At 52.1% G+C, this 25,589-nt stretch overlaps 1 protein-coding gene across 8 annotated transcripts; it reads left to right on the plus strand.

Annotated features, from left to right (window-relative positions):
- The first annotated feature begins 141 nt into the window (after window positions 1–141).
- Haus8 (HAUS augmin like complex subunit 8) lies at window positions 142–23,835 on the plus strand. 8 transcript variants are annotated; one of them, XM_076553220.1, is made up of 12 exons: window positions 160–417; window positions 6,208–6,257; window positions 8,552–8,604; window positions 9,494–9,683; window positions 13,402–13,468; window positions 17,208–17,300; window positions 17,757–17,869; window positions 18,125–18,190; window positions 18,271–18,429; window positions 18,879–19,020; window positions 20,950–21,115; window positions 23,249–23,835. In XM_076553220.1, the coding sequence occupies exons 3-12, from the start codon at window positions 8,585–8,587 to the stop codon at window positions 23,409–23,411; spliced, it is 1,179 nt and encodes a 392-aa protein (XP_076409335.1). In that variant the 5' UTR covers window positions 160–417; window positions 6,208–6,257; window positions 8,552–8,584; the 3' UTR covers window positions 23,412–23,835. The 8 variants fall into 8 exon arrangements, with proteins under 8 accessions (XP_006989969.1, XP_076409335.1, XP_042118560.2 ...); XM_042262627.2 differs by having other exon boundaries at window positions 161–417; window positions 17,205–17,300; XM_016008185.3 differs by having other exon boundaries at window positions 161–417; window positions 9,497–9,683; window positions 17,205–17,300.
- The last annotated feature ends 1,754 nt before the right edge of the window (window positions 23,836–25,589 follow it).

Consider the following 25,589-nt stretch of genomic DNA (forward strand, 5'->3'; position numbering starts at 1 on the left):
TCGGAGGGGCGGGGCGCGTGGAGGCCACGCCCCACCCGAGGGCCCACCGCGGACGCCCCCTGCGGTTGGTGCGTTCCTGTTTCCGAGCTCCGTAGAGCGGAGGGGCGGGGCGCCCTGGGGGCGGGGCGCCGTGGAGGCCCCGCCCCCTGCCCCGCTAGCCTCTAGCGCGCTCCGCGAGTGTGGCCGGAAGCCGGCGCCCGTGAGGAAAGTCTGTAATCCACGCCCTCTCACACCGCCCTTTCCTGGGCGATACCCACCGAGTGCGAGCTCGGCGCTCGCCCGGCACGCTGCGTGCCGAGCACACCCACCGGGCGCGGCGCTACGCGGTCCTCGGGCCTCCCCGCGGGCGGGGCCCCGAGAAGCCTGCCTTTGAGTGGAAGGCGGGAAAATGGCGGACTCCTCGGAGCGGAGCGCGGGGTGAGCTGGGGGGCGCAGCCGGGCGGGCCAGAGGCCAGAGCCAGGGCCGGCGGGCGGCCGAGTCCCTCCCAGACTGGAGGCCCGGGCCCTGAGCGCGTCCTGTTCGTGCTCGGGAGCTGGGGTCCCAGGCGGGGCGCGGAGTCGTGCGCGGGACTTGATGTTGGCGGCGGGTGTCTTGGCCTCACGGTGTCTGGATTTTGCATCGGGGGGCACGCTCCACCTCCTGGGTTTTGTGCGGGGCTCGCTCTGTCTTAAGACAGGGTCTCTTGTAGCCCAGGCTGGCTTGAACTCTGTGTAGCCAAAGATAGCCTGAAACTCCAGATCCCCCAGCTCTTTCCGAGTGCCGGGAAGTTTTCTGCAGTGTGGCACTGCCGGGATCCATCCTTGTTAGTGAGCCTGGGAAGTACTGGAGGAGCGTCGATCGTTCCTTCTCCGAATTCAGCTTTCCTTCTTTCCTGAAAGGAGTTTTGTAGCACTGGTAGGGGAAGAGTCGGGGAGTTACGAAATAATTGCTTGAGAGTCAAGTCTGGGGATTGATGAACATCTCCAGCTGGGCGGGTTGGTGCTCATGGCACCAGATGTGGTGAAGCATGCCTGTCAGCCACACTGGGCTCAGGAGGTGGGAGGGTCCAGAGTTCAAGGACGGCCTGAGTTACCTGAGGTCCTCTCTCAAAGAAATTCGTTTTTGTTCTCTTTTTTATCCTTGAGACAGGGTCTCACTTTGTAGCCCTGGCTGCCACAGAACTCCCACTGGAGATGAGGCTAGCCCCTAGCTCACAGATCACAGATATCTGAATGAAAAAGGAGGACATGGCTGCCCCAGGGTATGGTCGACAACAAGGTTTATTGTAGATATGAGGAAAAGTACAGCCAGTGACATCTGGAAGAATCCAGACTGAACTTGACCAGCAGGCTGAGAGGAGAGAGGGGTGTGGAGGGAGAGGAAAAGAGAAGGAGCAAAGACAGCACCTGGAAACTAACAAACCAAGTAGGCAAAATGGCTGAGTTATATAGAGAAGAGAAGCTGGGGGAAGGGCTAGACAGGTGGAGGTAGGGTAGGGGGCGGGGTGTGCCTGCCAGGATGACTCTGTAACAGGTACTTGGGATGCTGAGAGATTCTGGGAGAACCTGGTGACCAGCGGCTACTTTGATAAGTTAAACAGGCACCTCAGGTAGACAGTTGCCCCAGGGTTCTTTGGGACCCAACAAGATCCACCTGCCTCTGCAGATTATAGGCTTGCACCACCACACCCAGCCCAGGCCAACTTTCTTTACTACGGCTCTGTCACTCCTGGGCCCACTGCTAGAACTCCTCACAATTCCAGCAGAGGCTGGATTCTAACATCAAGATCTTACATGAGAGAGAGAGGGAGAGAGAGAAAATGTGTGAAGAAAACTAATAGAGAGACTGGAGAGATGGCTCAGTGGTTAAGAGCACTGACTGCTCTTGCAGAGAACCTGGGTTCAGTTCTCGGCACCCATACTCACAACTGCCTGTAACTCCTGCTCCAGGAGATCGGATGCTTCCTTCTGGCTTCTGTGGGCACCTACACATATCATAGCATACACACAGACACAAATATACATTAATTTTTAATTTAACATGATGACACACACCATTAATCCCAGTGTTCAGAAAGCAGAGGCAGACAGACAGATCTCTTAGTTTGAGCCAGCCTGGTCTCCAGCCAAGGCTACACAGAGAAACTTTGTCTCAAAAAACAAACAGAGCCTGCCATGATGGCACATGCCTTTAATCACAGCACTTGGGGAGGCAGAAGCAGGTGGAAATCTGTGAGTTCAAGGCCAGCCTGGGCTACAGAATGAGTTCCAGGAAAGGTGCAAAGCTGCACAGAGAAACCCTGTCTCGAAAAACAAAACAAAAACAAAATTTTTAAAGAAATATTATTTTCTCTCTCTCTCTCTCTCTCTCTCTCTCTCTCTCTCTCTCTCTCTCTCTCTCTCGACAGGGTTTCCCTGTGTAGCTCTGGATATCCTGACTAAAAGGACCCACCTACCAATCCAAGAGTCACAAGAGCTATTACAGGGTGATCACAGGCCTAAGTCCGGAGGTCTGTGGAGAATCTCAAAAGCCCCTTAGTGGGGATTATTGAGAGGACTGGTGGAGAGACCTAGAGCTGATGACGGTACAGGCAGAGCAGAAGACGTTTAGATGAGGATTTTGTCCACTAGAGGAGGTTGTAGGGAAGGCAGAGTAAAGATGGGTCTTACCAGGGTTGCTAAAGATCTCATTAAAATTAATTTGTCACAAAAACCTTATGGTGTAAGCTGGGAGGGCAGTGGTGGTGCATGCCATTAATCCCAGCACTCTGGAGGCAGAGGCAGGCGGATCACTGTGAGTTCAAGGCCAGCCTGGTCTACAGAACGAGTTCCAGGACAGCCAGGCTGTTACACAGAGAAACCTTTTCTCAAAAAAACAAAAACAACCCTTACGTTGTATTCTGAGGACAGTAATAGATTTGACTATGGCTTTGGACCTGTACCCTTCCAACTCTGCACACTTCAGCCATAGTGAGGTGCAGCTTGCTTTGAGAACCTTGGCCTACTGTGTCTACTAGTTCATGCCCTGTGGAGCTAGGTGTTATCGTAGAAGCCAGTAGGGCTAAGTTGTCAGGAAGGCAGGTCTTCAGGAGAGAGAAGTGATAACCAAAGCCACTGAGACAGAAATCCCTGAATTATAGATCTGTTAGCCATGTATTTTATTTACTTATTTTATGTTTCCAAGTGTGTTGCCTAATGCTTCCTTCTGGCTTCTGTGGGCACCTACACATATCATAGCATACACACAGACAGACATGCTTGTGTGTGTGTGTACACACACAGACACAAATATACATTAATTTTTAATTTGACATGATGACACACACCATTAATCCCAGTGTTCAGAAGGCAGAGGCAGTTACATGCCATGTGCATGCTTGGAGCCCATGAAGTCCAGAACAGTGCCCCTGGAACTGGAGTTACAGGCAGTTATGAACCACCAGGAACTGAACCTGGGTCTTCTGCAAGAGCAGCCAGTACTCTTAACCACTGAGTCATCTCTTCAGCCCCCCATTAGCTCTATTATAATTGAAATTTAATTATCTCTACCTTCTGTATTTGATGTAACCCTGATCTAACAAATGTTACCATGATGGTGTGTATATACACATGTAGGAACACTTTATACACATAAAATAAATCTTATTTTTTCTTCTTTTTTTCTTTTTAAGATTTATTTATTTATTTATTACGTATACAATGTTCTGTCTTCATGTATGCCTGCAGGCCAGAAGAGGGCACCAGATCTCATTGTAAATGGCTGTGAGCCACCATGTGGGTGCTGGGAATTGAACTCAGGACCTCTGGAAGAGCGGCCAGTGCTCTTAACCTCTGAGCCATCTCTCCAGCTCCCCCCCCCCCTTTTTTTTTTTAAAGAAAAACGTGATCCAACTTGGTGGCAGGCCTTTAGTCCCAGCACAGACCTTTCCCCAGGCCTCGGGGAGCTCTGGCTGCCACCGAAAGGGCTCGCTGCCCTCACGTTGGCCCTCGGCCCTCGGTGAGGTGTTTGCTTCTCAGGAGTCTGGAGGGTGAGGGTCACACACAGGTGAGTGTGTGCAGCAAAGGGCGGTCTGCGCCACCTCTAATTCAGGGTGAACATCCAGCGGGTGTGTGTAACAGCTCAGCAGGCAGAGGCGCTTGCCACCGAGCCTCGTGGCCTCAGGATTCCCAGGTGCTGTGTGGTGAAAGGAGAGGCCCGACTACGTCAGTCGTCCCCTGCCCTCCATGTCAGGGCACATGGGCGCCACCCACTACATCAGAGAAGAGGCCTGTGGGTGGAGCCTCTTGGCCAGCACTACACCTCAGACTTCCGGCTCTGAAAAGGGGTGGTGGTGGACACAACAGGACCATGTTCTGAAGCCTCCATGGCTGGTGGGCAGGCCCCAGGGCACCCTGAGGCGCCACAGCAGGTGCGCCTGCCCTGTGGTGGTGCTGCGAGCTTCGCGCTCTCCAGGTCCACGGCGCACGCCCGTGGTATGATTTGCCTCAGCAGAGATGCTTCCTCCCCTGCTTCCCAAGGAAAGCCCCACCATCTGCAGACTACGGGGGAAGCCACAGCAGAAGCCCCCGGCCCTGCTGTTAACTTCCGTGCATGTAGGTGTACTCGTGTGAGTGCAGCAGAGGTTTGGGGTCCCCAGAGCTGGAGGGGTTGTGAGCCACTTCCCCGGGTGCTGGGGACTGAACTCAAGTCCTCTGCAAGAGCACAAGCTCTCTTACCTGTGAGCTGTCTGTCCAGTCCTAGGTGATGAATTTTGGCATGGGCTGTGGTGTTACTTACTGAACAAGCCCGACAACCTGAGTTTGGGTCCCCAGAAGCCACATAGAAACCGAGTTTGGGTCCCCAGAAGCCACATAGAAACCGGATGCAGTAGTACCTGTAATCCCAGCCCACCCCACAGGGAGATGGGAGGCCAAACAGGAGAGTCCCCTGGAGTGCGAGGTCAGGCTAGCCTGGTGCCTATAATCCCAGCCCATCCCACTGGGAGATGGGAGGCCAAACAGGAGAGTCCCCTGGAGTGCGAGGTCGGGCTAGCCTGGTGCCTGTAATCCCAGCCCACCACACAGGGAGATGGGAGGCCAAACAGGAGAGTCCCCTGGAGTGCGAGGTCAGGCTAGCCTGGTGCCTATAATCCCAGCCCATCCCACTGGGAGATGGGAGGCCAAACAGGAGAGTCCCCTGGAGTGCGAGGTCGGGCTAGCCTGGTGCCTGTAATCCCAGCCCACCACACTGGGAGATGGGAGGCCAAACAGGAGAGTCCCCTGGAGTGCGAGGTCGGGCTAGCCTGGTGTCTGTGATCCCAGCCCACCCCACAGGGAGATGGGAGGCCAAACAGGAGAGTCCCCTGGAGTGCGAGGTCGGGCTAGCCTGGTGTCTATAATCCCAGCACACCCCACAGGGAGATGGGAGGCCAAACCGGAAGAGTACATAGGACTGCAAGGACGGGCTAGCCTGGCTTAGGCAGCCATGGATGAGAAGGTGAAAGGTGACCTTCACTGAGATTGTCCCCTGACCTCTCTACAGGCACTGTGGTACACACAGGCTGTGACACAAACACCACACAGACATACACTAAATAAATAAGTAAAAATAAAAGATACTAAAAGAATACATTCTTTTGTGGCACATGAACATTGTGTGAACCAAATGTGCTGTAAAGTTTTGTGCACGTGGTCCACCCATTGTGTCAGCCTTGGTGTTAGAACAGTAAAGCTGAATAGTTGCTGCTCATGACGGTGACTGAGAGCCTAGAAAAGTGGCCCTTTGCGGAGAAAGGCTGTGTCATAGTCCCCTGTCCTGTCACCTCATCCCTACTGCTGGAGCTACAGGGACGATCTGGAGAGTTCCGATTGCAGGGCTCTTCCCCACTGCCTGCCTCCCATTGTCCACCTTGCTGACATGTCTGCTCCAGCCCCTGTGCTGTGTGTGGCCTTGAAAATCCTGTCCCATCCATTTCCTAAGCCCTCACTGCTGTCCAGCTGTTGTCAGCCTGAGACAGGGAACTTGCCCTGGAGGGGAAGCTCCGATCCCTGTGTCCAAGAAGTGAGGGCAGCTCATGAGCAGTGTTCACCGTCTTCAGGAGGAAGCTGGTGCTCTTCCTGTGGAGGCGCCACCTCCTGCTCATCCTAGGGAGGCCATCACATGCCCAGCTCCAGCTGGCAAAAGGCGGCTCTCCTCTGCAGAGCTCTTGCAGCTGGATGGACAACACATCTCTCTCTGCTCTCTTGTAGGAAGCCCACAGTCACTGGTGCCCACAAGACAAAGGGAAGGAGAGTACAAGGTAAGCACTTTAAGGGAAGTTTTGTTTTGTCCTCATTAGCAGTTTTTGTTTGTTTAATTTTTTATTACATGTTTATCTCCTTGGAGGGGTGTGCATGCCGTATCGTGAGGATAGAAGTCGGAGGAACTTGTGGGAGTCTGTTTGTCCTACCATGGAGGGCCAGGGACTGAACATCCAGGTGGACAGCATGCGCCTTACATGCTGAACCTTCCTGCTAGCTCTGTTTTCCGAGAAAGTCTCATGGTGCCCAGGTTGCCTGTCAACTCCTGATGCTCCTGCCTCAACCTCCTGAGGGCTGGGATGATAAATGTTCATGAAAGGGGTTTCTTGGGGGGAGGGGGCAGAAACTGAAGCTTTCACTGCTCAGTGGCATGCCTTTGGGGACTCAGGGTCCTCCTTGTCACCGAGGTGTCCTTTGACTGTTGGAGTCCCTTCTGCCATGGCATCGGGCTCTTGGGACAGGTCCCTTAGAAGGTGTAGGTCTGGATGTGCTGGGGACACAAGTTCCATCCAGAAACATGGTGAGCTGCCCAAACTCGGGTCCCCTGGAAGAGCAGCCAGTACTCCTCAGCCTCATTTTCTTCTTTTGTTTCGTTTTGTTTTAAATTCTACTTGGGGGATGGCAGGAGCAGGAATGCCATACATGTGGGGGTCAAACATTACTTGGGGAGTTGTTTCTCCCCTTGCACCATAGGGGCCCTGTGGGCTGACTCAGGCCCTCCGGGGTGACCGTGATCACTGGACCCGGTGGGGCTTTGTGGGGTGGGGGTTTAGTCGTGGGGATGGAGCCCAGGGCCTCACTTACGCTAGACAAGTGCACTGAGTGGTCGCAGCCTGGCGGGCTTGTTGTAACCTCTGACGTGTTTGCGTGCTGCCTGTTCGTTAACACTGGGACAGGCCCAGGCTCAGCCTCCGCCAAGGGGGCCTGCATTTGTGTGAGTCTCATGAGGGTCCCACCCATGATGAAGGCAGAAGTGGACGGAGGAGGAAGAGCATGGACATAGACCTCCCACTCCCAGTGGGAAAGAGTCCACACGGGGACTGACCATGCAGGACGCAGGAGCCATGGGCACTGCTCCCTGTTCCTGGGCTGCTGGGGCTCGCCTGTCTTCAGCGTGACTGCCATTCCTTTTCATCCGGTAACTTCATTTAATTGAGAAGCACGGGGGCAGCTGTGAGGAGAGTCTAGAGTGTTCCGTGGCTAGCAAGCAGGATCTGAGATCTGGCCCGGCACATGGGCCAGTGGGTCCATTTGTCTTGGCTGCAGGCTCAACAGGGTTAAACTGAACCAGGGTCAGATCCCTACATCTCGGCTGCATTTTCCAAGCTTTTTCCTGGTACAAGCCCCAGGCAAACTCTCGCTGGGCCTTTTAAATCCTTTATCTGTGCTCTCAGAGCCTCTGCTAGATCTCAGGCGAGAAAGCCTCAAATCCATGCCAACATGGCTATTCCATGATGATGGTATCAGTTAGGGTTACAGGAATGGGCCTTTCTTCTCTCCTGATTTAAAGAACAGGAAGGTGGGAAAAGCAAGACCTCAGCAGTGAGCCAAGCCTTACTGTGGTGAAGCATAAAACAGAGGTGGACTCCCCAGGGTGGGTCGGACCCAAGATGGTATTTTGTTGCTTTGTTTGGTTTGGGTGGGTGGGAGCGGTTATGTGCGCCTGAACGGAGATGCTCTTAGACACCAGAGAGCAGTGACTCCCCCGAACCGCTGTTACAACAGTTGTGAGCCTCCGTGTGGGTGCGGGGACACCAGTCCTCTGCAAGAGCAACAAGCCCTCAACCGTACAGCCATCTCTCCTGCTCCCTTTGAAAATGACTCGTACTTGCTCGAGATGAGGGGCTGCACACGTAGAGGTCAGAGGACAGCTCTTGGGAGTCATTTCTCCTTCACCATGGGCGTCCTAGGATCTGGGTGAGGCCATCAGACTTGGTGGCAAGCCCTCTACCCAATGAGCCATCCCACAGGCCCCAGGCTTTCACTTTCTAGAATGCTCCTGTCTTTGATCTTGAAAACTTGCTCCTGCTCCAAGGACGCACGTACAAGAGGTGTTGTACAAATGTCTTGTAAACACTAAGTGTCCTATGAAGGTTTCTGCATGCAGTAGCTGCCCTGTGCATACCTGGGGAGGCTGAAGGAGCCTTCTGCAGGGAGCAGAGGGCTGGTGCTCCTCCTGTCATTGAACATGAAGAGCCAGTGGTCCCCGCTCTCCATTGTGGGGTCCTGGTCATGCTCCGTGTCTTCGTGGTGCAGTGTTCACGTTCTGTGACAAACACTGTGTTGTCTACAGGAGGAAGAGTGGTTGGGTCCAGGTACCTGGATTATGAGAAGAAAACGAAGAAGGTAATGGAGTCCTTTACCCCTGGAGCCACTGTGAGTGGGTGGGAATGGGGGGCACCTTGGAGGGCCTTTACCAGGTGCCTTTGCAGCCTCCAGGCCTGGGGCACAGTCACGAGTCTCTGGCCAGAGTGCTATCAGTGTTAGTCAGTCTCCATGTCCTGGGCCTCTCCCCCCTTCTCTGCCACTTTTGGGGTCTCTTCTGTCATTCTGTCCTCCAGCACTATCCCCTCCAGAACCCAGGTGGCTCCAGAGAGATGGGCACTGACAGCGGGCATTTGGTGAGGGTCACAGGCACAGCTGGCATGGGGGATTTTGCCATCCCACTCAGAACGGTGTGAAATGTCTAACTTCAGTGGCCTTCACTTCTGCAACTTCTTGTGTATCATTTGTACCGTCAGTAAGCAAGGCTAGCAGGTCTTCCCGGCACCCCACACGTGTCCCCAGCACTCCAAAAGCTGCAGTGCTGAGCGGGAATGAGGGAAACACACTGAGGTCGGGGAGTGCTCTGGAGAGTGGAGTCACTGCAGGCTCATCCCTGTGGTGACACCTTCCCTGGAGCAGACAGTCAGGTTCCCGTTGTCTGTTAGGTCAGGGTGCACTGCTGAGCAAGACAAGGTCAGTCCCTGCTCTTGATCTGGTGTATGATAATCAGAATGTTGTGTTCTCCTCGGCCTGGCCTATGCCCTGGGAAGGGGACCAGGGTTCCCAGGGTTCCTGGGTCTGTGACTGGAGTCTGGCTTGAGGGAAGAGATTCTCACATCACCCTGCAGGCAGCTTCCCCAAGCTACTTATCCCTGCTTCCGTTCATTCTGTTGCTGTTGCTGCTGCCTTGAAGGCTTGGCCACAGCGCCCCCCTGTGTCTACACAAGGCGTTTTGGTTCTGGTACCCCAGCAGGTGGTCCCTGGATCTGGCTAGAGTCTTGAGTGTCTACTGTCATGGTCACATTAGCCTGCTGCTTTCTCCTGTGACTGAATGGCTCTCAGAAGGGCTGATCCAGGGTGGAGTTCTCTCACAGGTTGAGGATTCTTGGAGGATCTCATCTCATGTCCTGAGTAAAGCCACTTCCCTCAGTGTGGGGCAGGTGAGTGCCTGGATCTGAAATTCAGTGTTCTCAAGTTTCAGATTTCAGGTTTCAGATAAGGGGTGCTTGGCCCATATTGTATTTTTCCATTCCTCCAGAAGCTGGCTCACAGGGGACACGTGTTTGGCATCACCAAAACCTACCCAGTGGTTATTCAAACTACCACACCATTTCACCAAGTCAGTTGATGGTGGACATTGCTCTACATGGGTTGCTTGTGCTTTTCTGTGTGTGTGTGTGTGTGTGTGTGTGTGTGTGTGTGTGTGTGTGTCAGTGTCAGGTTGTACAACCATGTATGCACATATGGATGCCAGAGTGAAATATCAGGTGTTTTTCTCTTTGTGACGGGCTTGCTGAGCTTCCAGCTCTCAGGATCCTTTTGTGTCCCTCATCCCTTGCCTGGGTTAAAGACTCCCACACCTTTCCAGGATTTGTTTTTATAGGTGCTGGGGATTCAAACTCGGGCTTTCTTTTTTTTTTTTTTTTTTTTTTTTTTTTTTTTTTTTTTTTTTTGGTTTTTCGAGACAGGGTTTCTCTGTGTAGCTTTGCGCCTTTCCTGGGACTCACTTGGTAGCCCAGGCTGGCCTCGAACTCACAGAGATCCGCCTGCCTCTGCCTCCCGAGTGCTGGGATTAAAGGCGTGCGCCACCACCGCCCGGCCCAAACTCGGGCTTTCTGAGTGACAGCTTGGACCCTCCGAGTGTCTCCACAGCCCCACTTGTTGGTCATTAAATTCTCACGTCATTGTGCACTTGTCTGTTCAAACATTTTCTAAGTCAGACATTTTCACACTACTGAGTCTCGGGGTTTTCTGTAGTTGGCCTTTGTGGCCAGTTGTTAGCAGCTGTAGCCAGCAATTCTCGTGTCAAGAAGCGGAAGTTCTAGATTTGTTTTCAAATCAAAAGACCAGTATTTGTAGAATTTTTTGTTTCTTTCATTTTTTTTCTTTAGACAGTGTCTCTCTACATATCTCTACCTGTCCTGGAACTCACAGAGATCCACCTCCCTCTGCCTCCTGAAGGCTGAATTAAAGACAGGAGCCACCATGTCCAACCTCTGATTGTTGGTCACATGCTGTCAGACTTTCTTTAGACCACCAGTTTCCAAATAATGACACTGAGACATCTTATTAATTATGAAAGCTTGGCCTTAGCTTAGACTTACTTGTTTCCAACTAGTTCTTAAAACTTAAATTAACCAGTTTATATTAATCTGCATTCTGCCACATGGCTTGTTACCTCTTCTCCATACTGTGTATCTGACTCCCTCAGAGTCTCACTGGCTTACTCATGAGAGCCTCAGATTCCTCCCGGAAGTCCCACCTATTCTCTCCTGCATAGCTATTGGCCATCCAGCTCTTTATTACACCAATCAGAAGGCACCTTAGGCAGAGACACATCTTCACAGTGTACAAAAAGATTATCCCATAATAGTCAGATATGTGCACAGGCCTGTGTCATGGTAAGGATGGAACATAGGCCTTCTCTGTGCCACAGCCTGGGGGTTAACTGCATGGACTGCTGAGTCAGTGTCGGGGAGGTGCTAGCATGGGGGGGGGGGTCTCAAGACCCTGAACCCTGGGTCCCTCCTTAGCATGTGGCTCTTGTTGGTTTCCCATAGGCTCTCATGTATGATGTGTGAGGATGGCATCTGGCTTCATTACATGCCATTCTCAGTCTGAATTGTTAAGGGTGTGCTATTGAAACATTTTAATTAGCATTGAGTGTACAAATAATGAAATTCATGGTGACTTTTTTGTTTTTTTGTTTTTGTTTTTTGTTTTTGAGACAGGGTTTCTCTGTGTAGCTTTGCACCTGTCCTGGATCTCCCTTTGTAGACCAGGCTGGCCTCGAACTCACAAAGATCCACCTGGCTCTACCTCCCAAGTGCTGGGATTAAAGGCGTGCGCCATCACCACCGCCCAGTATCACAGTGACTTTTTAAAACTTACATTTTTACTCATTAGGAGCAGGGTCCAGGCCAACATGTACATACGGCTGTCAGAGGACAACTTGTGGGAATAGATTCTCACCCTTTACCACAGGGGTCCTGCAGTCAAACTTGGTTTGTCAGGCTTGGTGGCAAGCACCTTTACCCGCTGGCCCAACTTCTTGTGTTTAGCTCCTGGTGCTGAAGTTGAATGTAAGGCTCACACATGCTAGGCAAGCTCTCTCCCAGCCAGCCTGTCAGAAGAGGGCATTGGATGCCCTGGAGTTACCGTGTGGGTTCTGGGAGTGGAATCCAGGTCCTCCATAAGAGCAAGTGCTCTTAACCGCTAAGCCAACTCTTCAATTCACTGGTCACACTCCCTCCAGTTACTTTCACAATGGACTCTTTTAGCTGGACTGACCCTAAGTCCCACAGCCCAGCTTGTTGTTAGTTGGTCTTTGGTCTTTTGGGGGCCCACCACCCAGCCCGAAATACATTGCACATGGAGGCTGATTTTTAAATTATGAATGCCTGGCCTTAGCTTGACTTGTTTCTAGCCAGCTTTTCTTGACTTGGCCTGTCTACTTTCTGCCTCTGGGCTCTTCTCGTTCTCTTCTGTAAATCTCACTCCTACTCCGTGGCTGGGTGGCTGGCCCCTGGTGTCTTCCTCCTGCCTCTCTTATTCTTTGATCTTTCTTCCTCCAGAGTTCTCCTATATATTCTCTCTGCCTGCCAGCCAGCCCCACCTATCCTTTCTCCTGCCTTGCTATTGGCCAGTTCTTTATTAGCCCGTCAGGTGTTTTAGACAGTCACGGTAACACAGCTTCACAGAGTTAAACAAATGCAACATTAAAGTAACACACCTTAAAATAATAGTCTACAACACCTGCTATTGGGAGTTCCACCAGGACAGGTAGCCAGATCTGCTTGAGTGTGCATGCTTGTTCCCTACTCACGTGTACTCCCTGTGCAGCTTGGGTGTGAGGGGCGGGCACAGGCACAAGCAGTTTTGGAGCGAGATGACACCAAGTTCTGGAGCCAAGGCTGCAGCAGTCCCAGTGTGAGCATGGCCAGTGTAAACGAGCCCCACTGTCAGGCAGGTGAGAAGCAGAGTTTGCCCTCCGTTCTTCACGGCTGATTCTCCATGCCCTTGAGAGCCTGGCTGGCACCACCTATACAGGCTGGGAGTCTGAGCCTGCTGGCTCTGAGGCTAGCCTGGGTGCCCAGAGTGACCCTCATACTTGGCAAACTTCTTCACTCTAGTCTGAATATGCTTAGGTGGTCTCTGCAAGGAGTAGGTTTTAGTTTTCCTCTTCCACCCTGCTGTCCCTTTATTTCCTAGGGAGGGTCCCTGCTGCAGTGGTGAGTGAGAAGGGCATGGACCACAACATCGCCCCACCGTGCTCCTTCTTGCTTTACCTGGGGTCACTGGCAGCCTGGCACCCACTGTTGCTGTTTGTAAGCTTTGAAGACTTACGCCAGAGTAGAAGTTTGGCGTCCTCTTAAGTCCAAAGCAACAGGTATAGAAAACAAGCACATCTTGAGAATGCCATAGGAAGTCAGTTGCCAGCACCTCCACAGCACGCAGGAGCACAGGCCCATCGAGATGGCTGGGTGTTGAAGGCAGTCCAGCAGATGTGCCATTAATTTCCCATGTCTGATGACTGTCCCTGTTACACAAATCCTGCTTGTCCTGTATACACAGTTTCAAGACTCCTGCTTCTCTCTCTGACCTCTAAGCAAATACATCAAAGGTCAAGTGGCCTGACCTCTGACTGTTCCATAACAGGTTTCTATATCAGCTGCTGGGAAGCCACCTGAGGGAAGGAAGACCAGCGCATTGCCAAGGAGCAAAGGTGGGGCCTGGCTGGGGGTGAGGGTTGGGACTCTGGCATCAGGGAAGGAGCTGCCCAGCCTCCCCGAGAGCAAACAAGATAACCTCTCACAGACATGCCCACAGTCCAGCCCGATCCAGACAGCCCCTCACTTCCAGGGGATCCTAGATTGTGTCAGGTGGGCAGTGAAAACTGTCAGAAAGGATGTCATTCAAGTGTTTGTGATGGGAGCGTGGGCAGTGTGTCTGAGGGCACAGCCACATGTCCACGGAGCTACTTGCAGATCCAGGGAGGGGGTGGGGCTGGCCAGGAGCTGCTGCCTGCTGATGGTTATGGGGCGCTGTAGAAACTACAGCCCACTGGGTGCCTGGCACCCGGGCACTTAGGAGGTAGAGATAGGAAGATCAGGAGTTCAAAGTCATCCTTGGCCACACGGGGAGATTGAAGGCAGCCTGGGCTCCATGAGACCAGGTGGGGTGAGAGCAACCCATGAGTCTGGCTAGGACTTTCTCATGTGACCGAGGGCTGTGTTTGAAGCTGGCCAGTCAGGGGCCAGGACCTGCCTGGATCAAACAGGTGCTCATCTATCAGTGATGATGACTGCTTAGGGATGTATGCAGACATTTTATTTGGATTTTGGCCTTTGGTGAATGGAGCCACAGGTGCTAATTGAGCCCATGGTGCACAGGACACCCCTGGTCACAGCTGAGGAACTACTTTTATTTCATTTTGTCATCATTGGTAGCTGTTCCTGGCACCTTGGCACATGTGGAGTCAGAGAGCAGCTCTGTGGAGTTCTCTCTCCTTCCGGCTTCCTGTGCGTTCCAGGGATCAAGTCCACCATCAGGCCTGCCAGGCAAGGAAGCGCCTTTGTGGGCTGAGCCAGCCACCCACCCCAGTTTTTTGACGCGGGGTCTCATGTAGCCCAGACTGGCCCAGAAGCTGCCTTGCGTCTGAGGGCAGCTCTGAATCCCTGGGTCTGGGTTGGGCCTTGAGCACAGGCGCTGTTGTTAACTTCATGGCTCCAGAAGTCAGTAGCTCGTGTGGTGCTGTGCAGTTTCTGTTTCCCTCTGCAGCACTGCTGGAAACGCAGTAAATAGAGCCCCTGTCTACCTCTCTTACAGGCCACCACTCTGAACAGATTTTTGTTTATCTCTAGGAATTACAAATTGTGGTTTGGGGGTTATGATCACCCCAGGACTTGCTCAGCAGGGCTCCATCTCCAGCACCACAAAGAAGAAACACTAAGCCTAATGGCACCATGGTCCCTTTAACCTGTCTAGAATGCCTGGCTGGGGAGTTGACAGGGCTTGTTGTTGTTTGTTTCTCTGTTTTTTTGTTGTTGTTGTTGTTGTTTTAGTTTCACACAAATGGTCTGCTTGAATAGCTCCAGCCATCTTTATTTATACATCAAAAACAAGCTTGTTTTCCCATACTAACAAACAAGTTTTTCTCATCCTCCAACATTGACCTCTGACAAAAACATGTCAAATATGTTTTTCCCAACTTGTACATCAAAAAAATTTTTTAAATTACACTCATGATATTCATTAATTACACTCATGATATTAATCACATTTGTGATCTTCATAGATTACATTCACAGTATTCATTCAATTATTTTTTTTTTATTTTAAATGCCGAATGTCATTTATTAAAGGAGGGAGGAGGTCTTAAATACAGGCTTACAGCACAATGGGAGAACCCCAGAGTGCAGAAGTTGGCTCCCGATGTTTTACAATCTTGCATCTAAGCTGTTAACGCCCATTATTCAGGATACACAGACAAGGAACTTCCCTTAAGCATTCAGGAAGGTGGAACCTGGCAGGGAATTAGCATTGGGAGGATATCAAGGTCAAGGTCAGCAAGCAAGGCAACAGTTACCCAAAATGGGGGCCAGGGCCCTTTTATTAAAAAATGAGCTTCTGACTTGGGTTGTGTGGGACGTCAGCAGGTCACCTTACCTGTCATGGAGATGCCTGCCCAGGCCACACAGGTGCTCTGTCTTAGGTTGGTGAGTGCCCCCCAAGCATTACCCGTCTCTGAATACTCATTATCATACAGGCTCAATCTTGTGTGAGCTGTAGAGGTAACTGCTGCCAAAGATCTCAAAGTGGCACTGGGCTTGCAATCTGTGTGTTCGATACAGAAAAGACCCACAGGGGTCCTATCTCACCCATAGCCAGTAGGCTAAAGGCAACTGAGCCATTCCCTTCCTTATCGAGCCATACTGTACGTTGGAGTCCTTGTAAGATGGTATCCCAAAAGCAACTGGAACTTGAGTTTATAAATTTATAATTTTCAAAGCCAATCGAGATGTATATAACTACTGAATTGAATTTATCATGCCCAATAGAATGGAAGATTAACTAACTGTGGTAGCTACTTTTGTTGCCAGGGTCTCCACTGTGCTAGCTGTAGTAAGCAATTATGAAATGGTAATCCCAGAAACAGTAGCAGCAGTGGCCTCCATTGCTATAACAGCAACAATGGCAGCAGCAATATCAAATTCTCTTCTGGAGCGTGTGAGCATCCACTGGCATGGATACAACTCCAGTAACACGAACCACCAAGGCCCATTTTTCTTGATCCCAGCATGACTTTGGCTGGCATCTCTTCTGGAGAATCCAATCTCATGGCTACAGTTCCTAGGCTTACATTAATGCTTGCCAAAGCTGGCCATATTGGGCTCTCAATCTCCATTGGCATCAGAAAGGTAGAGTTTTTCATGAAGACCACCCATTAGGTCTCTGTCATGTTGGGCTTCAGCAGCAGCCACAGGGCGCGTTCAGTGCTCAGGAATCCAAAGAGGAACCTCATTGTCCCGAGGAAAGACATAAACAGAACCCCGGGGCCACACCAACACTAGATTGGGTCTCCTCCGCGTGCTAGTTGTTTCTCTGGTTTTGAGACAAGGTCTCACTGTGTGGCTCTGACTGTCCTGTAACTCATAGAGATCCACCTGCCTCTGCCTCCTGAGTGCTGGAGGAAAGGTGTGGGTGAGTGATGCTTGGCAGTAATTTGCTCTTCTGAGGAAAGATTTGTGGGGGCTGGAGAGATGGCTCTCTTCCAGAGTACCCAAGTTCAATTCATAGTACATATGGCAGCTCACAACCACCTGTAATGAGATCTGGTGCCCTCTTCTGGCCTGCAGGCACACATGCAGGCAGAACACTAATCTAATCAATAAAATCTTAGAAAAAAGGGAGAGTAAATTTTTTGTTTGTTTATATTTAAGGCAGCGTTTCTTTCTGTATCCCTGGCTGTCCTGGAACTCGCTCTATACACCAGGCTGGCCTCGAACTCACAGAGATCTGCCTGCCTCTGCCTCCCAAGTGCTAGGATTAAAGGTGTGTGCTGCCACCTGGCAAAAAACTGAACCTTAAAGAAATAAAAAAGATTTCTTCCACCCCCACCCCATGAGATGGCTCAGCCAGTAAAGGCACTGGCTGCATGCCTGGTGCCCTGAGTTCAGTCCCTAGGACCAGCCTGGAAGGACCTCAGCCCACAACAGTCTCACTGACCACAGTAAATAACTTACTAAAAATAAGACATTTAAAGAGGCTTATTGAGCTCACAGTTCTGTAAGTCTGCGCACAAGGACAAGAGAATTGAGGAGCTGCCCCTCACCTCAGCCATGGAGCTCACAGGCACAAGAGTCCAGCACCCACACACCCTGGAAGAAATAATCCTAGGGGCCCCACACAGTACTGTACCAAGAGGTGCAGGCCCAATGACTCTGGCATTCTTTGGGCAGAAGACAGCCGGGTGATGGGAAGAGGAAACCTGCAGTCCACCATGCTGGAAGGGCACAGCACAGCTCCACGCGACCTAGACCTTTCAGCCATCAACGGTAAGTGGTTTCTTTTAGCCCCTCAGCGGCTGAGCTTGTAAGGATGGTCCCCAGGCTCAGAAAGCCCTTGTTGCCAGTTTGACTCGATGCTGTGAGAAGAGTTTGTGCCTTTCATGCACACCAGGCCTAGGATTGTGAGTCCCAGTGTGTTCTCAGCTGGCAGTGTGGGTCGGTTCCCTCCTGCCTGGTGGGGTGGCTGAAGCAGGCACAGGCCCCAGGCAGTGCTCTAATCGTAAGCAGCGTGAGGGCCTGGGTGGTGGGGTTGGGGGTGACATCTTCCTCTTGTGACAGTCTGAATCATGAGTCTAGAGACACCTGTTATGTTCTTGGCCACTTATGGTGGCACAAGCCTGAAGCCCTAGCTGGGGCAGGAGAATCAGTCGTAGGCCAACCTGGACTACACCTCCAGAAGCCAAGTGAAAGACATTTCTAAATAAATGAAATGGTCTATTTTAGACAAAAGCATGTTCAGAGAGCCTCCCCAGCTAGACAGGACAGCGTCAGAGAAATCCGAGTCGACGTCCTTCACCACCCCTCAGAGAAAGAGAACCCTTCACAAGAAGAGACGGGTGAGAACAGGGATAGCGGGCAGTGGGTGGGTCTGACTCCCAGTCCTCCAGGATGGAGGCCAGGCCTTTGGTGCCCATATACTGATGGGGTAACATCCATATCATTCCCGGGCAAGATGAGACCTGGCTCCATCCCCACCGCTTGGACACTAGTTCTGTTTGAACCTATAAAGTACACAGATTGGGGGTTCTGCCATGCCCTGAAGAGCCAGGTCAGCATGGCTCACTGGGAACTGAACAGCTGGACCCCTGCAGGATCTGCAGCAGACCATGGACATGATGGAGTCGCAGACATTGCTGCTGACCCTGCTGTCTGTGAAGGTGAGTCGCTGGCCCTCAGGAGCACCAGAGGGTCTTCTGTCGTGTCCCCCACCCCACCTGAGTTGGCCTTGCACCCACAGATGGAAGAGAACCTGACTCTGCTGGAGGAGAAGGCTGAGAAGGACTTGGCAGCCGTGTGCCGTGAGAAGGAGAGGCTACAGGGGCGGGTGCTGGAGCTGCGGCGCCAGCTGCTGCTCCGGCAGAAACACCAGGAGCTGGCTACCATCCTGGATGCCCAGGTGGGTCTGAGCATGCTCCTGAAGCCAGGGTGCATGAGGGAGCAAGGGTCAGGGTGTCACCTCTTGCATTCTGCCCACTCTGCTTAGGCTCCTGATGTTAGCCTAGACTGTGTATGGACGCCTGTGTCTGCCACAAGACGTGCAGAACACTTGGCACCTGCCAGCTGATGGCAGCAATGTCAGCTGCCATCCTACCCTGGTGCCTAGCTCAGCAACAGTGTCCTATCCAGGACAGGTCAGAGGGGATCCTGTTACCTGGACGAGATGGCTCAGCCAGCCTCCAACCTTGTGACTTTCCTGTGGCCAGGAAACCTGAGGCTGGAGGCTGACCCATGAGGCTGGGGACCTGCAGGGCTCAGCACATGCAGGGCCCGTTCCTTCCTGCATGTGGATAGTTCTTCCTGTGTGGGTGGCCTGGTGTGTCTTGCAGTGCCCCCTTCTGCCTGCAGATGGAGGTGCTCGGCCCTTTCCAGGCTGTATCAGAGCGCTTCAAGGAGCAGTACAAGACACTGGCCACAGCCTTGGACACCACTCGACATGAGCTGCCCCTGCAGGCCGTCCACATGCAGGGGAGTGGACAGGAGCTCCTAGGTAGGAACAGCCTGCTGTGTGGCATTACCACGGCAGGAAGGAGCCCCGAGACTCAGATGCACCATATTCTAGGTGCCTCCACCCTGGGGTGGTGTTGGAACCTGTGTCCTGCCCAGCATGGGTAGGGCACAGGCAACTGAGTCAGGGATTCCAGCCCCAAGCTGCCGACTTCACAGGTGGAGGGCTCTGGGGACATGGCAGGATAGTGTGGGGGCACCCACCTACTGGCCCTGAGTCCTGGGCCCTGCCAACAGGGTGGGGGTGTTGGGGAGGTCACCGATGGACCAGTGCTGTGTGTATTTTGGGTATTCTCTGGAGCAAATGTCCTCATGGAGACCTTTCAGCTGCATAGGGTTTGTTCATCCTGGGCTGTGTAACAAGGAAAAAGGACAGTGGCCTGCACCGGCTCACTGACTGCGAGGTGAGGACAGAGCAGCAGTCTGTACGCACTGCAGACACTGCAGGGGGCGGGTGCTTCACCCTCTTGGCCCAGGCTTGGTTGCATGTGGTGCAGGCCTGTGCCGGGACACTTGTGGCTGTCAGAGTACCACAACCTCTCACAGCTGCTGCAGATGCCAGAATCTCGTGTGTTTGGATCTGGAAGCCAGGAAGTGCAGGTCCAGACCACATCTGGCAGGTGCATCTTGCTTGTCAGCTCACGGTAGAAGGACACAGGGTTTCAGAAAATTTGAGGTCCAGCTTCTTAATTTCCTTCCCAGGGGGCCCAGGAGAGACGCTACCAACAGCACAGGAATGAATCTAGATACACCAAGCTCTTTTGTTCATTTACATATACAGCTTCAGCTCCATCCTCACATTCAGCTCCTCTCTGCCCACTTTTCCAGTCCTCATAGTTTTAGTAAGCTCCTGTGCTTTTGACCTCATCTTCGTCCTCTGTCCCTCCATCCTCTGTCTATCCTTCCTGGCTCTTTACTCTTGGCTCTCAGAAAGCTCTACAAGAGATCTGCTTGACCCTCTACAGAATCTGTCTTCTCTTCTCTGGCCATGCGGTTCTGTCTACCCTCTCCAGAGAAACCGCCTTGTTCTTTTTCTTCTCACCATGCCACTCTACGACACCAGGAAATCTGCCTCACTCTTTACTCCACCTGGATATGCAAAAACCTCCTCTGTTCTCAGTCAGTTGCTCTGCAAAGCCACTAGGCCTGAAGGCAAGGGATGGTCTGAGCTTCGTCTGCACAAGAAACAAAGCTATGCATCTAGGAGCCAGGTTGCCTCGAAAGGACAGGACTTGTACCTTAGTTCAGGGGCTTCAGGTGCCTAGCAGGTGGTCTGGTAGCTATTCTGTTCCTCACTTGTCCTTCAGTGCTTTGTTTGGAGCTGGCCCTGTCTTTGAATGTAGCTAAAAGGGGGTTTTTGCAAACGGCAGATACCCAATTCAAATACTGAAAAGGGAGAAGAGAACTCAGAGGCAGCAGGTCCTGCCTGCGGGATGCTCACACATACACATTCTATGGGAATTAGGAGGACAAGAAATTCATAACGAGGAGCAGCTGAATACTAAAGCTGAGTAACACCAAATATTCCGTGATAAATGGCTTCCCACTAGAAAATGCCTTGGCATTTCTAGGTGTAGCTTTAATACACAGCTGAATCTCTAGAATATCTTCTTGCGGCTCACAAGAAGAGGGTGAGAGCAGAGCAGCAGCGAGCTGCTGCCCCTGAAGCCTCAGCTCCCTCGGTCCATAGGGAGCCCTGCTGGGCAGCTGTCATGCGGGCACCGCGTGTACACTCAGCACTGACCCCCTTACCAGTGTGCCCTTGGCACCCACACTCCCAGGGACAGGTGAGACCTGCTGGGATCCCTCCCTTTGCTCCCATTGCCTGAGTATAGAGAAGAGCCAGCTCCACACAGCACAAACAGCTATCGCTGTGGGCGCCAGAGTCCTGCCAACAGCGCTGTCTCCACAGATGATCTGCAGCCAGCCCTGAGGACCACCCTGCAGCTCCTGGGCGAGCTGGGCATCTGCTCCCGGGACTCCACTGCACAGGTGCCGGAGGACGCCACTGCACAGGTGCTGTGCCTGCTGGAGGAGCTCCGGGACTTGACCGCCAAGAAGGACCTGGAGCTCCACAGGTGTGGGGTGCAACTCCCTCCCCCTCCTCTCTCCATCCTCCCTTTCTTTCCCATTGGGGTGCTGGGGATGGAACCCCACCCAGCTGGCATCTCAGGTGAAGGCTGGTTCTGTCTGGACAGCCAGCTTTTGGGGCCTCTGCTGTGAGTGCCTCACAGCTGCCACACTGCCAAAGTGGCCAGGCTGTGTCACTGCTGCCCTGGTGACTGGCAGTCACTGGTAGCTTCTGGCCTGCTCCTGAGTTCTGAGATATTGGGGCCTTAGGTGCAATGGAGCCATAGATTCATACCGTGCCAGAGTCCAGCAGAGTAGGATTGGGAACAGTAGAGACCCGAGACCAGCACGGGCAGGGAAAGCGTCCCACACTCACTGTCATGCCCTAGACTGCAGCGCTGCGTCACCAGGGGGCAGAGGGAACCTTACCTGGGCCCCACAGTTTGCTCAACACATGTTAAACATCTTCCAGATACAGTCTCAGTAGAATGTTTTGGGGTTTCTTGTTGGTTGGTTGGTTGGTTGGTTGGTTGGTTGGTTGGTTGGTTGGATTTTGGTTTGGTTTGGTTTGGTTTCTAGACAGGTTTTCGCTGTGTAACAGCCCTGTAATCCTGTAATTTATTCTGTAGACCAGGCTGGCCTTGAACTCAGAGATTTGCCTGCCTCTGACTCCCAACTTCCTGGATTAAAGGCATGTGCCTCACCAGTGTCTGGCCAGTTTGGGGGTTTCTTGAGTTACATTGTTGTTTTGTGTGTTTTTTTGAGACTAGGTCTCACTATGTAACCCAATGTGGCATTGAACTTACAGGAATCCTCCTGCCTCAGCTCGCAGAGTTCTAGAATGGCAAGCATGTAGCACCACACACACCCAGCAATTTACAGGGATCAGGTCTCTCCTAGGTCCTGGGGACTGAACTCAGGCTTTACTTGAAGAGTGATCTCAGGACTCTAATGGTGACTTTGAAAGTGACAAGGCTTGTAAGGCAGGGCAGAACATTTGCATGCTTTTTGGGGTTTTTGTTTTGTTTTGTTTTGTTTTGTTTTGTTTTGTTTTTGAGACAGGGTTTCTCTGTGTAGTTTTGGTGCCTGTCCTGGATATCGCTCTGTAGACGAGGCTGGCCTTGAACTCACAGAGATCCACCTGGCTCTGCCTCCTGGGTGCTGGGATTACAGACATGCACCACCACCGCCCGGCATGTTTTGGATTTTTTTGAGTATTTATTTTTATGTGTTTGGGCACATGCATGCAAAGGCATGAGTGTGGAGATCAGAGGACAGCTTTGAGAATCTGTTCTCTCTTTCCACTGTGTGGGACCCAGGGGTCAAACCGAGGTCATCAGCAGGCTTGGCAGCAAGCACCTTCACCCACTAAGCCATTTGGCCACCCCAAAAAAATCTTGCTCCATCTGCTCTCACAGTGCTAAATGCATTCAAGGAGATGCCCAAAGGACTTTGCAGGGACTCTGAAGCACACCACACCTAGAACTGTCCTACAGGGTAGGTGAGCCACCACTCACATGGAGCAGAGGGTGAGCACTTGGGTGCTGTCTCAAGAAGCAATAAAAGGACATCATGGAATGGAGGGAACTCGGTCACAATTCTTGCTCAGTATGCACAAGGCCCTGGTTCTGTCTCCAGCAACATATGGGCACATGCACAGGCACACATGCACATGTGCACATGCATACTTGCCCCCAAATTTGCAGCCATTGCCAATGTTCTGCCCTGCCTTACAAGCCTTGTCACTTTCAAAGTCACCATTAGAGTCCTGAGATCACTCTTCAAGGAAAGCTTGGTGACTTGAGGTCAGGACCTAGGAGAGACCTGATCCCTGTAAATTGCCCTTTGACCCCCACAGATGAGCTGCACACAACAAAATAAATCTCTTGTAAAAAGTTTGTTTTTTGGCCGGGCGGTGGTGGTGCACGCCTTTAATCCCAGCACTCGGGAGGCAGAGACAGGTGGATCTCTGTGAGTTCGAGGCCAGCCTGGGCTACCAAGTGAGTTCCAGGAAAGGCGCAAAGCTACACAGAGAAACCCTGTCTTGAGAAACAAAAAAAAAAAAAAGTTTGTTTTTCTAAGATCTCCATTAGAGTTATGGCCACAGGCAAAGTTGTCCCTTCTCTTTTCTCTTTCCACAGGATCATCTGCCAGGTGCTGGAACTTTCCTCCCAGGCCAGTAAAGAAGCAGCCTTGATAAACCAGGAAGTCTGGGAAGAGGCCCAGGGCACCCCCACGGTCAGCCAGTGGTACTTCAGCCCAGACGCCCTCAGGGGCCACAGTCCCTGCCCTGGACAGAACTAATCACAGTGCAGGCCTGACCCTGGAATGGCTCCAGGCAGCCTGTCTGCCACTTTGTGAGCGTTTCCCCAGCCGCCTGTTCGGCCGCTCATGCTCCCTCCTCGCCTTTTCCTCAGACACCGAAGGAGGTTCCGGTGGTGCAGTTTTCTGACAAAATTTTGCACTTTCATTTTCTACACTTTCCATTTGGGACATCACCAGCACTTCTGGGTTTTGTTTTGAGGTTTTGAGACCGGGTCTCTGCAGAGCCCTGGCTGTCCTGGAACTGAGTGACTACCAGGTCCCCAGCCCCTGTCCTTGCTATTTAATCCCAGCACTCAGAGTCCAGGGCCAGCCTGATCTACAGAGTGAGTTCCAGGACAGCCAGAGCCACACGGAGAAACACTGTCTGGAGAAAAATAAATAAATTCTGATGGATGTGTGTTCACATATTTGTCCCTCTGTACTGGTCCTCTAGAGAACCCCATCTGTGGCATCCTCCTGCCTGGCCACTGGGCCCCAGGATCCTCCTGTCTCCAACTTTGAAATGTTGGAAACATGAGCACAAACCACCCTGCTGGAATCTTCACTTGGGATCAGGGAACTGAACCCTGACCCTCACCCTTACATGGTGCCATTGTAGACTGCGGCTGACTCTGCCTCAAGATTCCAGAGGTTTCCGTCCAAGGTCATGGATGGCCCCGGCACCTTCCTAACTACTGAGACTGAGCATCAAGGGGGAGCCAAGAAAAAAAGGGGATGTGGTCCAACATCAACCCTCTAATATACATGCCATTGGCCCAACTGCCTCCTTCCAATGGGCGAGCTATAATTGGGACATTTTAACTTTTGTATCTTGACCCCTCCTTGCTCGTACATTGGGGCTTTTAATAGCCAACTGGGGCCTAGAAAGATGATGAAGGTACCTGCCGCCAAGCCTGGTGGCCTGAGTTTGATCTCTGGGAAACATGGGAAAGAACCAACTCCACATTGACCTCTGACCTCTACACACAGGCACACAATAAAGAGAAAAAAAAAATTTTGTTGTTGAGACAGAGTTTCTCTGTGTGGATCACAGAGATCCACCTGCCTCTGCCTCTTGAGACCTGGAATTAAAGGTGTGCGCCACTGCCTGGCCTATATTGAACATTTTAAATCAGACTTAGCCAGCAGTTGTGGCACACACCTTCGATCCTCGTAGTCAGGTGACAGGGGCAGGTAGGTCATCGAGTCCTGTCAGCCCAGTCTACAGCGTGAGTTCCAGTGTAGCCAGGGCTACACAGGAAGACCCTTGTTTGTTTTGTTTTGGGGGTCTTTTGGGTTGTTTTTTTCCAAGACAGGGTTTTTCTCTCTCTATCCCTGGCTGTCCTGGAACTCACCTTGTAGACCAGGCTGGCCTTGAACTCAGAGGTCTGCCTGCTCCGCCACCCAGCAAGACCCTGTCTTAATTTAAAAGAGTTCAGGGTCCTGGTAAGCTTGAGGCTAGTCTGGGCTACATAAGACTGTCTTGAAAAGTAAAAAATGGGATAGGCAGGTAGCTCGTTTGCTGCTGTGCTTGCCTGGTACTGCACAGACGCTTGAGTTCCGTCCCCAGATAAGAGTGGTCTGCGGGCTGGAGCGATGGCTCTTCCAGAGGTTCTGAGTTCAATTCCCAGCAACCACATGGTGGCTCACAACTGCCTGTATTGAGATCTGGTGCCCTCTTCTGGCACATGCAGGCAGAACACTGTATTACATAATAAATAAATTTAAAAAAAAAAGTGGTTTGCACCTGTCATCCCAGCACATGGAGGTGGAGGCAGCTTGGTGACAGTGTCAGCTCCGAGGAGCCTCAGGCTGGAGGATCCTGAGCCCAGGAGTCTGAGACCAGCACGGACAGCATCGTGAGACCCTGTCTCATGCAGGACTTGATGGTGGGGAACAGAAAGGGGAGGGGACCTTTCATTGCAGCATGGAGTGCGAGTGTCTCTTAACGACTTTGGTGTGTCCTCACTTTTGACTGATTTAAGATGAATTGTGGGTTCCTGCTACAAAGGGACCCTGTGGAGCCTCTGGGCATCAGCTCCCGTAGCCAGTGACCACCAGCTCTCCTCCCTGCAAGTGCTCTCCCTGTGGCCTCAGAGCAGTCTAACAGCCTCCAGACTTTCCAAATGGCAGGTGTTCGCTGACCTCAGAAAACAAAACGTGTCGCTGGGTCGTGTC

Source organism: Peromyscus maniculatus, chromosome 17 (genome assembly GCF_049852395.1).
Source record: "Peromyscus maniculatus bairdii isolate BWxNUB_F1_BW_parent chromosome 17, HU_Pman_BW_mat_3.1, whole genome shotgun sequence".
Classification (NCBI taxonomy): Eukaryota; Metazoa; Chordata; class Mammalia; order Rodentia; family Cricetidae; genus Peromyscus; species Peromyscus maniculatus.

Coding starts and splice junctions, on each gene's coding strand:
- Haus8 (XM_042262627.2), top strand. CDS start 8,585: ATGAGAAGAAAACGAAGAAG. Junction 8,605..9,493: donor ATGAGAAGAAAACGAAGAAG/GTAATGGAGTCC, acceptor CTGGTACCCCAG/CAGGTGGTCCCTGGATCTGG. Junction 21,116..23,248: donor AAGGACCTGGAGCTCCACAG/GTGTGGGGTGCA, acceptor CTCTTTCCACAG/GATCATCTGCCAGGTGCTGG.